Source organism: Pyrgilauda ruficollis, unplaced genomic scaffold, assembly GCF_017590135.1.
Source record: "Pyrgilauda ruficollis isolate IOZ18807 unplaced genomic scaffold, ASM1759013v1 scaffold64, whole genome shotgun sequence".
Lineage (NCBI taxonomy): Eukaryota > Metazoa > Chordata > Aves > Passeriformes > Passeridae > Pyrgilauda > Pyrgilauda ruficollis.
Genome location: NW_024528155.1, coordinates 1,181,755 through 1,198,375, shown reverse-complemented (window position 1 = coordinate 1,198,375; position 16,621 = coordinate 1,181,755). Strand labels below are relative to the sequence as shown.

The 16,621-nt window shown below is 38.5% G+C and overlaps 1 protein-coding gene across 2 annotated transcripts in view; it reads right to left on the bottom strand.

The window, feature by feature from the left end:
• LOC121362576 (synuclein alpha interacting protein) overlaps nucleotides 1–16,621 on the bottom strand; it is an 88,046-nt gene that overhangs the window by 23,621 nt on the left and 47,804 nt on the right. For both annotated transcript variants that reach the window (XM_041484188.1, XM_041484189.1), the window contains exons 4-6: nucleotides 7,139–8,001; nucleotides 5,334–5,513; nucleotides 3,878–3,991 (exon numbers count right to left, since the gene is read on the bottom strand). In XM_041484188.1, coding sequence (XP_041340122.1) covers nucleotides 3,878–3,991; nucleotides 5,334–5,513; nucleotides 7,139–8,001 — 1,157 coding nt within the window. The remainder of the gene's footprint in view (nucleotides 1–3,877; nucleotides 3,992–5,333; nucleotides 5,514–7,138; nucleotides 8,002–16,621) is intronic.

The following is a 16,621-nucleotide window of genomic DNA, read 5'->3' as shown; positions in this document are numbered from 1 at the left end:
TAGCAGCAATTTTGTTCTTATTACAGGGTGAAGGCATAGGTATTTTCACTTCTCCTTGGCTGAATGTCCAACATAGCTGACAGCCAGCATGGAGAGATGACTACAGATCACATATCCCTTTAAAAATACTTTTGAGCCTTTCTCAATATGCCAGTGGTGTTGGCCAGCAAGGAAGAAGGGTTATACTACTCCTATGAATTGCCCCTATGTTTTAATAATTAAAAGAAAAATATTTTAGCAAAACTTATCTGCAGAATTGGAAGACAACCATAGCTTTGAAATAATATATTTCTTTGGAACGTATTAGGGACCAGAATGTTAAGCATGTTCTGTAATTTTATGATCACAATCAGCATGGAGCAAATGATGCTTTCTAGTCATTTATCTTATCAACAAGGAAATCAAGTGTGTGGCCCTATTCAATCACCTGTACTTAGCACTACCTGTACACTAAGTGATCACAGGCAAGTGATCACATCATAGCTCTACTGAAACAGTTTGTGTTTCAACAAATTTATCCTTGACCAAAAAAACCCAAGAAAACAAATTTTTTTTCACTTAAAACTAGGGAAAACAAAATCATCATATATCAAAATATGCCACATTTCACTCATAATATGCATTTACAGGAAAAACGGTTTTGGGAACAGATTTATAGTCTTCAATTTATTCAGACAAAAGGAAAGATAGTAAGAAAATTCATCAGATTAAGACAATGAAAAACAAACACTTTTTTTGTGAAGTAATAGGAACTGATATATTCAGTATATCTGTTACTTTTAAGACCTACAATGCTTATGCTTTAGCAGTTACTAATACCTCTCTGGCATAATCTAGACCAACAATAATTCAAATCTCTCTACAAAAAGATTTCAAGAAAATTTGGGAGATGCTGCTGACTTTGGTTCCATCAGATGACTTTTGGAGAAGAAAGTACAACTTTCTTCTTTCTTTCAACATGGACCACTTAAATCATTACATGGCCTACAAAAGGAAGGGGTAGCATGCTGAAGAGTACTGACTCTACAGCTAATCCTAGCCCCATCACTTGATATTAATTAAATAAGCTGGCCTTCCCAGTATCCCTTCACAGTAGAGGAGTAGGAGTGAGTGAAAACAACACATTGCATTTGTAATAATGACATTAGACAGGAAGACAAATGTCCTGATGTGTAAAACAAAGGTGTTTTGTTAGGGATCTGCATATCGGAATGTCATACACTGTACTCTCCAGAACTGTACCACTATCAAGGCGTGCACAGGATCCCTTCTAGATCCTCAGACATGCTTCAGACTGGTTGCCCAAAGTCTTCCTAGATTCTTTGGAGATGAGAAACCACAAACCCTTGGCATTCCCCACCCTCTGGCTCTTACCTGTGCAGTCCACAGTACCACAACATCCCTGACAGAAAGACATTCCAGCCCCAGGAAGCTCTATGTCAGGACTAGAACAATGTGCACCCAGGACTGCACCACCACCTTCCTGTCACTGGTGAACTGAGTCAGACACAGCTGGCAAGCCCAGTGTGAAAAGGCCTGCCAGCCATCATGGTTTCTCTTGCACAATCTCATGCTTAAAGAAGCCCTTGCTAGGAGCTATGCTGACTAGGCTACAGGTTGACTTTGAGCTTTTGTTCTCTTCAACCAGATTAACTTATGCGGTCCCCTCTCCCACTGGAAAAATAGAATGTTGCTGACATGTCCTTGGAGGCAGGCCATGACTGTAGTTTGATGACCTTTAACACAGGAACTTTGCTATGAACTCCCTTCTGCTGTCCATTCGAAATTATAATTCTTGAAGAAAAATATGGCGTGCATGTCTAATGCCTGGAAAAACAATGGATGGACTGACTCTCTTAGAAAAAGATTCAATAACAGGTCTTCCTTGTAAAAATATTACTCTTGTAATTCTGCCAAGACCAGTGTTTACATGGATTATCTCTTGTGTAAGTAATGGTAGAATAAATTAAAGATTCCAGGACAGCGCCAAGTAAGCATTTAAATTTCTTGAAGTTGTTTTTTTTCTTTTCCTTAACACATTGGGTAAGATAGTCTGGCAACCCTTCAGCCTCAATATTCTCTCAAGTTTGAAGGTTGTTTATGGATTATAAAAAAAAAGATAATAGGCATTACACATGAACTTTGTTTGGCATTCAGCTAACTAAGAAAATTTGGCAGCAATTTATATATCACCTTTTCAAATTTCATGGGTGGCTGACTGTAGCTGGTGTTTCTTAAGTGGTAGAGCTTCCGTTCTGCTTTGAAAAGAATCTAGATAAATTGTGCCAGATCTGCTTCTGGCAGTAGATAGCACAGCTCACTGAAAAAAACCCAAAATTTCATTGGCTTTAGTTTATATAAATATCTTTAGAGATGAGGACAAAATCAGGTTAATCAAGTGAAGATATGAATTTAAGTTCACATGCAACTTTCTCTTCCAAACTTTTTCTTCCCAGTAGCAAGCACTCTTTTCTCTAATCCAGTTCTGATCTGGCTCACATATTGTCTATCCTCAGAGCTGGGTTTACAGCAAACTTGCTAACACTGGTAATCTGTATATCCAGCAGGGTCCTATCCTGCATCCGTAACATCTGTATAGTAGGAAAGTGCAGAAAAAAGGAGATCTTTGCACAGCATGAAAACAAGGGCATCTCTGTGACTATGGAAACAGCAGGAGAAAAGGTAGACTCCCCTCCACAGCCATCCAAACCTGCCTCCTCTCCTTCGCTACCCCTACAGTAAATTCATGCTTGGACAGAAGCAGATAGCAGTAGAAATATGCCACAATAATTGTATGGCATTGAATGAGACAACCACACACAGCAAAGAATTAGTTTCTCAGCGGTTATACTTTGTTTGCTGTCTCTTAAGAAAAGTAAAAAGCACTAGCACAAAATCAGTGATGTTTGGTGTCTATGCCAATGTTTGGGGAGTTGGAATTGGATGATCTTTAAGGTCCCAACCCAAACCAGTCTATAATTCTGTAATTTCATGATTTATCTTAAATGTCTGTCAAAGAATCAGTGGGATAAGATGGTCCATCTGCCAAAGAGATTAGAGAAGAATAACTGATCACTATTTCTTTCACAGTAGATCCTGGAGAAGGTCCCTTGAAGATGGGTTATTGCAAGATCTACTTAGGAGAAAACAGAACAGAATGTAGTGTAACTAAGTGGCATATATGTTTTTCCAGATATTAGCAAAGCACTAGAATACTGTACTTCAGTGCTGTCTCATTGTTATATTAATAGACAAGTTAGGTATGAAACAGGATTGATTTACAATTAGCTGGCTAGAGCATGGTACTAATAATAGCAAGCTTATGGGATCAAGCCCTATATGGGCCACTTTATTTAAGAGCTGGACTGGATGATTCTTGGGGGTCCCTTCCAAATCAGAATATTCTGTGAATCTACAACTTACTTTTGTATGTAGTTTTCAACTAAAGTGGCTAAAGCTAGACAGATGATGTTGAAGTTCCACCATACTTCACTACCAATATAATGAATTCTTAAATTGCAAAATTTTATTGCTCTTCTGATGTATCCTAGGAGTCCTCAAGATGACAGGTATTCTGTGAAGACATTCTTAGGATTAACTGGTTGACCTAATATGCCAGCTAATCTTCTCCTAGACATTATTCAAACCTTACAAAACAAAACCCAAACAACCAAAAAACAATCAATGAAAGAAACAAACAACTTTAGAGGGGAAAATGCTGAAAAAATTATACAGGTTAAGTTAGGAAAGATTAGATATACTTCAACTTATCCAGAACACCTGTAATTAAAATCCACAAAATGACACACAAACTTTAATTCAAATTCTTGTACAAGCATCCAAGTAATCTATTTGAAGAAGTAAAAGAAAGTCATACCTGGCCATAGCAACCTGCATAATGAATAAGGCTTGGGTGGTCTTTTGAGCAACTGAGTTCTGCAATAGCTTCTGTTTCGCTCACCATCCACCGAACACACTCCAGCTGACCATTCTAAACAAGCAAATAAAAAAGTCTAAATTCCAGCTGTTTCTATTCTACTGAAGAGCAAAAGGTTATCAGAATTATTAAAAAAATCCAGTTTGTTTAAGAATTTAAAGAATAAGCCAAAAACACCTTTTGTCTTTTTCTGCAGAAAGGCTGGCTTATTTAACAAATGGTTCCTTTACTTCCAATAATACTTGAGCATTCTTTGTCATTCACAGAAAAGAGTGTGAATGTGCTGGAGTTCGTCCTGCAAGTGAGGGTGCCTCAGCAGAAGTATTTCTAATGATGACCTACATAACTGGACATGTCCTGGGTCATTGCAAAGTTCTGGAACAGCCTTTAAGTCATCTGGCTTAACTAAATCTTGTGGCTCTTGATTCTTACTTCCAGAGTGGTTTTCAACACTGATACAATGATATTTATTTTTCTTGCCTTTCCTTTATATCACCGTAACTCCTATAATGTTGTACTGCGTGGGGTGTGCACCTCTTTTCCACAAAAGTGTAACTATACAGTTTTATACAGGCTAAGATTTCAGAGCATTTCATTAGTACAAGCAGGATCAGTTTAATTTTCTAATCATATGTCTTGGCCCAGAAAAATAAAAAAAGCCAACCCTGCCACCTGCACTAGAGCCCTAGATCATTGAAACGATGTCCCAAATATGCAAACTGCAGGTTGGAATCCATCAGTCTTCTCAGCTTCCAAAACTTTCTCAGGAAGCAAGTAACAATAAACCCCCTCAAAGAAACAGAAACTCTTGTATTATGTTTCACCCCTTCCCTTCTTTGTTCTTAATGTATTTAGAGGATAAAAGGAATAACATTTAACCATTCACTCTCACTAAAGAACAAGAACCACTATGGTTAAATCAACTACTTTAGACAACTGGAAATTTTCTTGATTCAACTGCTTTAGACAACCAGGAATTTTCAACTCAGGGTGCTTTTATGCTTTGTAAACTTGATCTCACACTTGCCTTACACGATTACACCAGTATTTGTAAAAAACCAAGAAACGCTTAGGCTCCCTAAGAAACAACTGAATCTAAGTTAAGAGAAAGGTGCTTGAAATATAACAAATAGTCTTTAGATTTAGTAGACTGATTTAAAAATTAATGCATATGCATTGATAACAATGTAAAAATTGTCATTGTTATACAGTGGGTATTACATCTTGTGTAGTAATCCATTTTACTTTGCTTATATAGTACCAGCCAACAGGGGTTTTTATTCTTCACTTACAAAGCTTGAAAAATAACATCCTGCTGGATGCATTTCTTACTGCCATCGCAGGAGGAAACTAAACGACCTTTATGTCACGTTACAGAAGAGAAAGGGCCCGTTACCTTTATTGCTAACCCAGCTGGAGTTAGCTGCTCAATGTTTCGTTCATTCAAACAGTCTTCGCCCATCAAAGAAGTGAGATGCTGCAGGCATTCTGCATGTCCCTTTGATGCTGCTACATGCAACAAATTGTTGTCACATTCATCATGGATCTTATCCAGATTATCTGCTGCTAAATGCGGCTGTTAAAAAAAGCCTATGTTAGTTACAGCTAAGGATAAAAACATACATTTATCCTCACAGCCCCAGACACAAGCCAAACACAAGGAGGTTTCCCAATAGGCATGTTCTTCTACAGGTCAAAATCCAGAGCTTTTCACTTCACTGTACAGAACCTGGGTACTATCAGCATAAGGACAGAAGTGGGGTGTTCATTGGCTTGATTTATTGTGAAGTTTCTCTCCTTCTCATGCAATTGTCATGCAACAGTGCAAGATCTTAAGTGGTTTAAATCTTTGCACTAGTCTAATCAACAAAGTAGCTGCAAAAATACCCACGTTTTAATAATTTCTGTATATTTTGAGTTTTCTTTCCTTTTTAATTTTTTTGGCATTATACTGATAAGTAATTGAAGAGAAAATATTCATGACTTATGAAAGACATTCCTGATTAATTCTGTTCATCACAAAAGTGATAGCTTATGCTAAGCACCGTTTAAAAAGTAGTAGAAGACTTTTGTGTGATAGCTTGTTTCTGTGAAAAAAACTGTTGAGATATTTACTCAAAGCTCAACACCACTATGATGTAACACATTATTTCTGCCCAATTCTAATTTAAAGACAAAACAATTGAATTGAGACACTCCAAAAGAAAAACAGAAGACTGAAGACAGAGTCAAGAAGTAGCAATAACAAAGTTCCTAGAGTTATGTAGTTGCGCCAGAGTATTGTTCCATAAGTGTACTTCATTAAGAGATTTCAACCAGTTTGGAAAAAATAAGTATTTTCTTACCTACGATGTCCTCTTTTTTCCCCCTAATTTCTATTTCAGGATGAATTTAACTTGCTTTTATTTCTTAAGGAGTAATCTAATACTCTCTTCTGCCTCTGTCTAGTTTTGAATATCTTCCTTTGTCCTTGTTTCTATGTTAATGGCATGCCTTTGTGCTTGAGCTAGACTGCTAAACAGAGAAGCTAAACAAAAATCTAACAAAAACAGTTTTTATACATACACTGTGCCTTCACCAGCTGTTCCGTGTGGAGATCACATGCTCTGCATCATTGTGCTAACTTGCAGTCAGTTACTTTGGAAACCATCATTGACAGTGCCTGATCACAGTGCTAGAATTTACTAAAAAAACCTTCATATGGGTCAGAGGCCAACAAGGCTTTACAGAAAGCTCCTCCCTGAGAATGCTACTGCAACAAGACAGCATAAACACTCCTGAATAATAATCAGAATACAACAGAAGCCTCTCTGTTCCCATCATCAACCTCTACCTAACAACAGCGGTAAACCAGCAATAATTGAGCAAAGTGACCCACAAATGTGAAAGGCAAAACTCAGTTAGGATTTAAATTTGATATTTAGGTGATCCTGTTAGTTAAACTGTCTGCCTTCTTTACAATTTCAGTGTACTGCATAAAACAGCAATCTTGGCCATGCATACACAAACCTAGTATCTTGGTTTTGCTACATATTAACACTTTTCATTTGGAAGCCTATAAGCTTAATTCCTAAGGAGTCTACAAGATAAAAAGGGCAGTGGTTTAAAATATGAGTATCAGCTTAGCTAGCCTAATAAACCACCACCATAAATCATAAATCACTTTTATTCCATGTTTCTTATGAAAAAGATGATACTTACCAGTAAAGATATTTGGCCTTCCTTTACAATGTTTAAGATGCTCTTAACTTTTTTCACCTCTTCGCTCCTCTCTTCTGGGCCCCCTGCACTGCTCCAGGTCATACTCGGCTCCTCTAGCTGCTTGCTTTCTGCCACTGCCGTCTGAAGGTGGAAAGTCCTCCGGTGGCAGTTTGGCATATTCTTCTCAGCTTTGTGAGCAAGAGGATCAGGAGGTGTCCTGCTGAAGAAGCCCTTGCCTTGGGCTTCAGATTCATGGGCTGAGCTACACTTAACTAAAGGCTGGGAAAGCTCTAATTCTTCTGCTGAATGCTTGTGCTGATCATGGACAATGGGCTGCGTTTTTCTCAGCTGAGCGCCTTTCACAGCAGACAGCACACAGAACTGCGTCCCGCCAGCAGGCAAGCTCTCTGTGCTCCCTGCAGGACAGGTCTTGACACTTAGACCATTCACGGCTGAACACAGACTTACAAGTTTTTTCTCAGGAGCTACCTTTGTAAAAGGAACAGGTTGCTGACTTGATTTAATATAAGGCACGTCCAAAATTTCATCCATATCCAGGTCATAGTGCTCCAGCTCCCCAAGCAGAACAGCAGGCTCGCTGCTTTTGCTTTTAAGGCTTTCTCCTTCTCCTGGACTCTGGTCATCATTTGGAGGTGCAGACTGAGAATCACTGCCTTTCTGATATTCTCCCTTCTGGTTCTTCTGGTCATCACTTTCATTGTTCTCAGAGCTTTCTGGCTGGTGCTTTAATGGAGAAACCCTCTTCACTGGTCTGAATTTATTGCACGCATCTGCAATTCCTGTTGGTTTCTGTGCATTTCCAAGAAGAGTTGAGACCCCACAGTTCCAGCTGCTGCTGGAAACTAGAGAAATAAAGGAATTTGATTTAGCAGTGAGTGCTACCTGATATGTGACATGATAGCATGCTTTAAAGATACACCTGGCCAAACACCAGAAACAAGAATTATATGATAACATGCCGGATTTGTATCTAAACAGCTTAATGGCATCTCTATCAAAACTGAAGAATTTTACATTCCTAAAAGAAACTTTCTTCAAGGATGTATAATGTAATCATTACAAATAATTAGTTCTAATCAAGCTCTAACCAAAAACACAAGTTGTCTGTGAGCCAACAAGGCTCACATAAGGCCAATGGCATTCTGTGGTGCATCAGGAAAAGAATTGCCAGCAATGGTGTAGAGGTGTTCCTCACCCTTTACTTAGCCCAGATGAGGCCACATCTGGAGTGCTGTGTCCAGTTCTGGGCTCCTCAGTACAAGAGAGACACGGAGCTCCTGGAGTGGGTCCAGCAGAAGGCTGTTACTAGTACGGGACAGGACCATCTCTCTTTACCAGGAAAGGCTGAGGGAGCTGTGCATGTTCAGCCTTGAGAAGAGACAACTGGGGCAGGACCTCATCAATGACTATGACTATCTGAAGGGAGGGCTTCATGAGGAGGGATCAGGCTCTGCTCAGAGGTGCTCAGCAACAGCAGGAGAGGCAATGGGCAGACGCTGATGTGCAGGAAGTTCCACTCAAACATGAGGAAGAACTCCTTTACTGTGCAGGTGACTGAGTACTGGAACAGGTTACCCAGAGAGATTTTGGAATCTCCTTCACTGTAGATACTCAAGAATTATCTGGACACAATCCTGTGCCATGTGCTCTGGGATGGCCCTGCTTGAGCAGGAGATTGGACCACATAACCTCCTGTGGTCCCCTCCAACCTGATTCATTCTGTGAGTAATAGCCTAGTGGCATTTACAGGGATCCTGTCCAACTATGTTAGTTTGTACTCTGCTCTGCATTGAGAGGCATCATAAGAGTAGGATGATTTTCTGAGAGGGCAACAAAAGAGATAGCCAAAGCTTTTTAGTGGATTTGTTTCAGCACCAATAAAAACAATTCAATTTTTAAGGCCTGTTTCCTCTGGAAGATGTATTTTTCTTACAAGAACTAGAAACTCTTGTACATCAACTGAGAGCTGGGACTGTTCAGCTTGGGGAAGGAAAGGGTCAGGAGGAATCTCATCATTAAGAAGAGGTAACAAGGCTCTTCTCCATGACAGGACAAGAGACAACCAGCACCAAGCGAAATAGAAGAAATTCTATCTGAGCACAAGAAAACACTTTTTAAATTGTGTGGCTGGTCAAACACTGGCATAGTTGCCCAGAGACTTTTCTCCATCATTAGAGATACTCAGAATTCAACTGGACGCAGATCTGGCTTAACCTGCTCTAACCAACCTAAACAATTCTGTCATTCTCTGATCTAAAAATTAAGCCTACTTACTGAGGTGTGATGTTCCTTCTGAACTTCTCCTCTCTATGTTTGGCTTCTCTGTCAAATTTTCCAGCTCTTAAATGTATAACCTCTGTACACTCACACCCACATCCACACCTATAGTTCTGGACCTTCCAGACAATTATTTCAGTGCAATGCAGGACAGTTTGACCAGTGAATCTGACTTGAGAGAAGGGAAGGAGCTCAAGTCAATTGAACTCTTAATCCAAATGAACTTGAACTCAATCCTACTGAATTTGTACTCTTTCAGAAATAGTGCCATCTGCATCCTATTACATCATCCTGTAATATTGATGATCTTCATAAAAAGTGGAATTCTGGCAAATAGTTTTCTTTCTCTTGTTATTTTCAGTTGAGAGACAGCACTAAAACCACAAAAGCATTTAGGCAGGCGGTTACTATGCCTCTTTCAACATACACTAAGAGTTAATGCAGTCTAAAAGTCAAGAATACTGTTTAAACAAAGCAGATTTATAACATGCGCTAACTGCATATCAGTGGGATCTAATTTGTGGTCAAAACACACAATTTGCCATGAACACCTTCCTAAGGAAACAGATATATACACTTTCAGTGCAACATTAATATCTGAAGCAAAAGATTAGTATGGCTTAGTAGTTATGGATATCTGAAAATTACATTAATGCTTTTGGAAGTGCTTAAGAAAACATTTCCGAAGAAGAAATAAAAATAATAATAATCAAAAGGCATGTAACTTAGTGGGCCAATACAAAGAACGCACTGTACTGACTTATTTATGTATTGTATAAGATTCTAGGTTCAAAGGCCTACACTTTTATGTCGGTTTTATTTACATGTGAAATTTTTTCCAAGTGATACAGGGAAATGGATACCATATGTTTCCCAGCTGTTTTGTTCTGACAGGAACTATTAAGCACTCAGAATGGAAATGAATTCTGTCTGAGTTTTATGAAAACAGTGCTTTCAACACAGGGGTCTAGACAGAGGAAAAGGCATCAACATTTTGTTTGTCGTCACTTTATTTAAGATTACATTTATTTTGCTGCTTCAGTCTCTCCACTTTTTAACTTTAATAACATGCATTTACATAAACCACTGGTGACCAAACTGTACAATCAAGCACTGAGAAGAAGCAATGACGTTTGTTACTAATCTGCCTTAGATAATTGTGAAGTCATGTACTTCTCCTTTCTTTCATTAAAGTTAGAGCAGAGTAAGGAACTTCCATTTTTCATTGTTTTGTTTTTTTTTTTTTTTTTCCCATAATCTCCTTACAAACACAGCTTTTTCAGGGAAAAAGAACCAAACTGGAACACCGAAACCTGTTAGCAATATTTTCACTGACTTAAGAACATCCTCTTCACTTAACTGAGATGATGAATTTCCACTGTTTTTAATAAAGGATTAGAAACTGGCATTTAACCCTATAGCTGAAGGAACAGCTAGCAAGTCAGACTAGCAGACTCAGTATTTCTTTGTGCCATTTACTCCTTGGGAGCTGCATCAGTCCTCAGGCAGTTAGAGCATGATTTCCCTCTACATGACAGCCATAGGCTGGAGTGGACCACGACATGGCCTGAATCTCTTTCATTCTGCTTTCAGATGCTTGCTCCCTGAAGAAGCAAAGACAAGTGTTGCCTATAAATCCCAAAGCACCAGCACAGCAGGAGTTACACTGAGTAGTCTTAAACAGCTGCTCCAGAGGAAAAGCCTCTTGCTCATCTCTCCATACTTATGAACTCAGACAGGGGCTATTAAAAGTCTGGGTCAAATAAATACTGTTTGATTATTTTATAAACAACAGTAAAAGATGGCCTGAGTTTAAGGCAAGGGGTTAGAATGCGGAGCAGCTAGTTTGATTCCAGAATCTGACAAATAATTCTGGTATAATCCTAAAAGGTGATGAAATTTTTTTTTCCCCAACTATGTGTCAAAATTGTTTCCCAAACTTTTATTCATTAATATAAGAGACTTGGATTATCCTACTATTGTATTACTGAGGCAAAAAGAGTGAGGAACAAAAATTGCAGACTTCTTTTGCATTGGTAAAGAAGTGTTAGCTGCCTGATACACCTGAGGTGTCAAAGTATTTCTTTGGCACAAAAAAAACTTTATCTGACACAAGCCTGCAAGGGCCAATTTGGAGATGTAGTTCCTCACCATACATTGTGCTCTAGTTTTTGGGGTTTTTTTTGAAGAAGACAAAATGCAAATGAGTCCAGAGGCCTGCAGGCTTATTTAGAGATTTTCTTATATATTTATTTACTTAGAGATGTCCTAGAACTACTGGGGGCAAATAAGCAGAAAAGGGGGCAACAAGGAAGCAACTTATCTTTCAATTTAATCCCCACCAGATTCTATTTTCAGGAATCAAAATTGATCCTTATAACATGTCTCCAGTTGGAAGCACCTGTTGACTTTAGGGTATTTTTCAATCATTTCTATGTCTAGAGCATGTTGAAAGGTGGAGTTTTGTCTGGTATACAAGCATCTGTAGAACTACAGGGTAACTGAATTTCCAATCATCAAGATGGAAATCATGCACAGATGAAATTTTCCACTTGTGACAGGCAGTTTCTGTGATACTTACAGTCTAATGCCAAACATCAAAATGCCTCTAAATTGTCCTGAGTATAATGAAAATATTAGTATCATGTTTTACTTTAAGGAAGTTTGTGAATAGCACTGACCACTGCCCGTACATTTTTAAATGCAATATTTCAACATATTGCTCATGCAATATTAGGAGGGGACCTGCAGCAAGTCTACACAAAGTTTCATGTTTGGAGTTTTACTGTCATCTGAAAGAAATGCCTGAGCTTCTTCCTTGTGATATGCCTTCAGCAGAGACTTGAATCAAATAAGACCCGCATTAATTCCAGGTCTAAATAAAGCACTGTGATTCTGACTTTGTATACAGGTGCTAAGGTGTTAACTACTCTAGGGAAACTTTCCAAAAACTCATGTTTATTATCACCAATGTATTGCCAGCACTTAGAGAAGTATCTGGGCTCCATGTGATAGAGGAAGGGGTGTTTCTTACAAATCAATGGATAATCAGAGCCAGATCCAAATATCTATTTACTCCTTTATTAATATCACAAAATTCATATTTAACTGAATTCATTTTGACTGAAGGTGGCACTGTTTTACAGTTTTAATATATCAATAACCTGAACATACTGGAGTTCTTTAACATAAACTGCATACCATGAGAATCTCAATTAAAGAACAACCCTGCACAGATAAAAATGGAGGAGGTTTGCTCCCATTTAAGTGGAATTTCAAGTCACTCTAAAGAAGAAAGGAAGAGTATACAGTGTAAATATTAATTAATGCTTTTAAATAACAGTGCATCTTTTCCAGGTAATTCAAACATTTTGCATCTCAGTGAATGAATATTTTTTCTTATCTTGGTTTGAGGAAGAATAATACAAAAGCTGTCATTGTCAAATAAATAATAACGGAAAGGCAAATAAAATTTTGAAATCAATAAATTTTGTTTACTCTTGTTTAGAGTGTTCTATGGATGTAAAAGGAAGGTAGCAAGCAAAGTTCTAATGAAAAATCAGAAGAGGTTATTCTGGCACAAAATGTGTGAAAAAGAAGATAAAGGATGCAAAAATTACGTAGGAAAAGAACTTGTATGTAGTTAGCACAATTTTTTTTTTTTTACTAAGAAAATTCTTTCGTATTCTACCAAGGAATGATCCAATCAGTATTTTATTGTTTCAGACATATTTACCTGGGAGATATTTGGAGAACAAGTCAGTGAAATTGATGGTTTTTAGCACTGCTTCCAAACCAAATTTTACTTTATTTTCTCATACAACTAAATACTACCAAGAGCTTGAGACACGATATTTCTGCTCGTTGATTTATCTTCCTCAATTAGGAAACTAATACTTTGAATAATTTTTCAAATGGCAGTTTCTTTGGGAATGAATAAAGCAGTGCAGAAGGATAACTGCTGGACATTAAAAGTGAATTTGTTTTTACCAATCAGTGAATAAAGATCTAGAGTAGTATATTGCCTTCATTGGAAACAGCCATTTAAAGACAACTGAAAGTCGTCACAGATGACAGAATATACTTCAACAATGACATGGTTCAGTGAAGCTTGTTGGATATTGTTGTCTTGAACCATCTGTTCAAGTGTCCTTGGAAAATTTGACCAGAAAGAATTGAACCAATTTCATGCTTAATAACAAAAGCATAAAGGACTGATTTCTGTTTTGGTTCATCAGTCTATATTAAACAATGCTGGAAATCAATGGACACTCTGGCTAACACTTCATTTCAAGAAAAATGTGCTAGCTTGTTCCATTTCTAAACCACACTCTTTAATTTTCTATCTTTGACGGTAAAATAACAACAGAATCACAGAATATTCTGAGCTGGAAGGGATCCACATGGATCATTGAGGCCAAATCTTAGGTGAATGGCCTGTACAGGGCTGAAACCCACAGTCTTGGAGCTAATTAGCACCTTGCTCTAATCAGCTGACATAATGTCCACCTTATTGGTTATTATGCTACCTAAAAGATCATTATCTTGATGCATGATTGTAGAAAAAACAATCACCCTTAATCACACTTTATTGTGGATAAACCATAATTTTCCCTGCAATTTTTTGCCAATACTGTATCTCTTTCCCCTTGTACTGAACACATATACTTTGGCTCAAAGGATCCCTTGGAACTTTCCTGAGTCAGAATTCCCTAAATCCAAGAAGGACTCAGAGAAGTCGTAAGGGACTTGGATGCAGGACTTGAAGGAATACTAAGGAAGTTTGCAGCTGATACAAAATAGGAGGAGTAAATTACTCCCTCTGAAGACAGAGAGGCCCTGCAGAGAGACCTCGACAAATCAGAGGGCAATCACCAACTGCTGTATGAAGCTTAAGAAGGGAAAGTGACACATTCTGCTCCTCAGATGGGGTAGCCCTGGATGAATGGACAGACTGGGGAATGAGAGGCTGGACGGAAGAGCCATGGAAAGGGATCTGTGGGTCCTGGTGAATGGCAAGTTGAACATGGCAGAGCCCTGGCAGCCAGGAGGGCCCCGTGCCCGGGGGCATCAGGCACAGCATCAGAGCCGGGCAAGGGAGGGGATTGTCCTGCTCTGCTCTGCACTGGGGCAGCCCCACCTCCAGTGCTGGGGACAGTTCTGGTGACACAACACAAAAAAGACATTGAGCTGTTAGAGAGTGTCCAAAGGAGGGTAACAAGGATGGTGAAGGGCCTTGGGGTGAAGCCGTGTGAGGAGTGGCTGAGGTCCCTTGGTCTGCTCAGCCTGGAGGAGAGGAGACTGAGGGGAGACCACATTCTAACCCTGCAGTCTCCTTGTGAGGGGAAGCAGAGAGGCAGGCACTGTTCTCTTCTCTGTGGTGACCAGTGACAGGACTCCGGAAAATGGCATTAAACTCTTTCAGGGGAGGTTTAGGTTTGATATCAGGAAAAGTTCTTCACCCAGAGGGTGGCTGGGCACAGACCAGGCTCCCCAGAGAAGTGATCACAGCACAAACCTGACAGAGCTCAAGAACTGTTTGGGAAGTGCTCTCAGACACATGGGCTGACTCTTGGGGTGTCCTGTGCAGGGCCAGGAGTTGGACTTTGATGACCCTTGTGGGTATCTTCCAACACAGAATATTCTGTGATTCTTTGATTCTGAGTCGGGACAGAGACTGTGCTGCTTCATGGTGTCATGCACACCTTGCAAAAGAGCGAGGCAGGAACAAGACCTTCCCAATGTACTTGCCTAGGATTAAAAGTGCTTGGAGTAATTTGAAAACAATGTAACCAAATACTTTAAAATGTTACATGAAAGGGGGAAAGAAAATCACAATGACAGCGCTATTTACCAAACTTATCTGCAAAAAATGAATAGTAACACTTCCATATTATTAGCCATAGTTAAGAAATGTAATTCCATAACAAGAAACTGGTCTGGTTTATATCTGTTCTAACAATCCTGCTGGTGAAAATAGTTGCATATATATATATATATATATATATATATATATATATATATATATATATATATATATATATACATACATATTTATTTTTCCAAGTATAAATTCAAATCTTACTTTCTCTACAATTTTGTCTTAACTGTATTAGTGAACTAAATATTTTCCTAAGACAAAGATGACAGACAATTACTTTTTAGATTATGACATGTCTTATCTATGGTCAACATTTGCTTACCTTTTAGTTCTTCTGAAGAAAGAATTATTGGATAGCTACTTTTATAGTCCTCTCTGTTTTAAAGGAGAAATGCAACCTCTAACTAAGCAGGAGTCAGTATGAGGTAAAAAGCTGGATCAGCACTTTGTAAAACCTCTGAGTTTTTCTATTCGTAACTACTTGAATTAACAGTGGGATGCAGATATAACTTAATATGAATGCTTCATGCTAAAGTATGAAAGATTTATTATATAACCCATTTTCATAAAAAGTAGCAGATATAATCAATACTTTGGCAACATTATTTGAATGATCTACAGTATAGGGAAGATGAAAGACTGTGTCAAAAGCAATTGTGAAAAGTTATCAAATGGAGCCTTATATAATGTTTACTAATCCAGCTCTGTTGATATTTCAAGATACTTGAAATACTGGTGTCTGTACAGACATGTAAAGTGATACACTCCTGTTCCACACTGTATTATTACTCAGTAAATAAACAGGGTAAAAATAAAAATATTTCAGTACTATCTCCTATTCACCAAAATAAGTGGTAAGTACAAGAAAACCCAGCTTTTAGTACTGTTTCCACTTTGCCAATACTACTAACAGCGCAAAAGACCTCTTTTTTACTCAAGACTTTTAACCAATCTGCAATTAACTTCTACTGGCGGACTCCCCAAGGCTACTACTGTCTTCCAGCAATCCCTGTATTTGCTTCTGTCTACCCCTTTTTAAAGGAACAGATGAGTACTGATGTAATTAAAATCATAATCAAAAAATGTCCATCTGCAGAGGCAACCACGGAACAAGAGAAATACACAGTATGCTGTCAGCATCCCACAATCTAAAGGAAGAGCTCATAACCAGAATTTCATCCTTACTACTGGATTACATTTCACTTTATGACTACCACCTTAAATTTAAGTGGAGAAAGAAGAACGGGAGGATGAATATGGGAGAGACTGGTGGGAGCATGTGGGGAGCAATGAGGGATTAAATG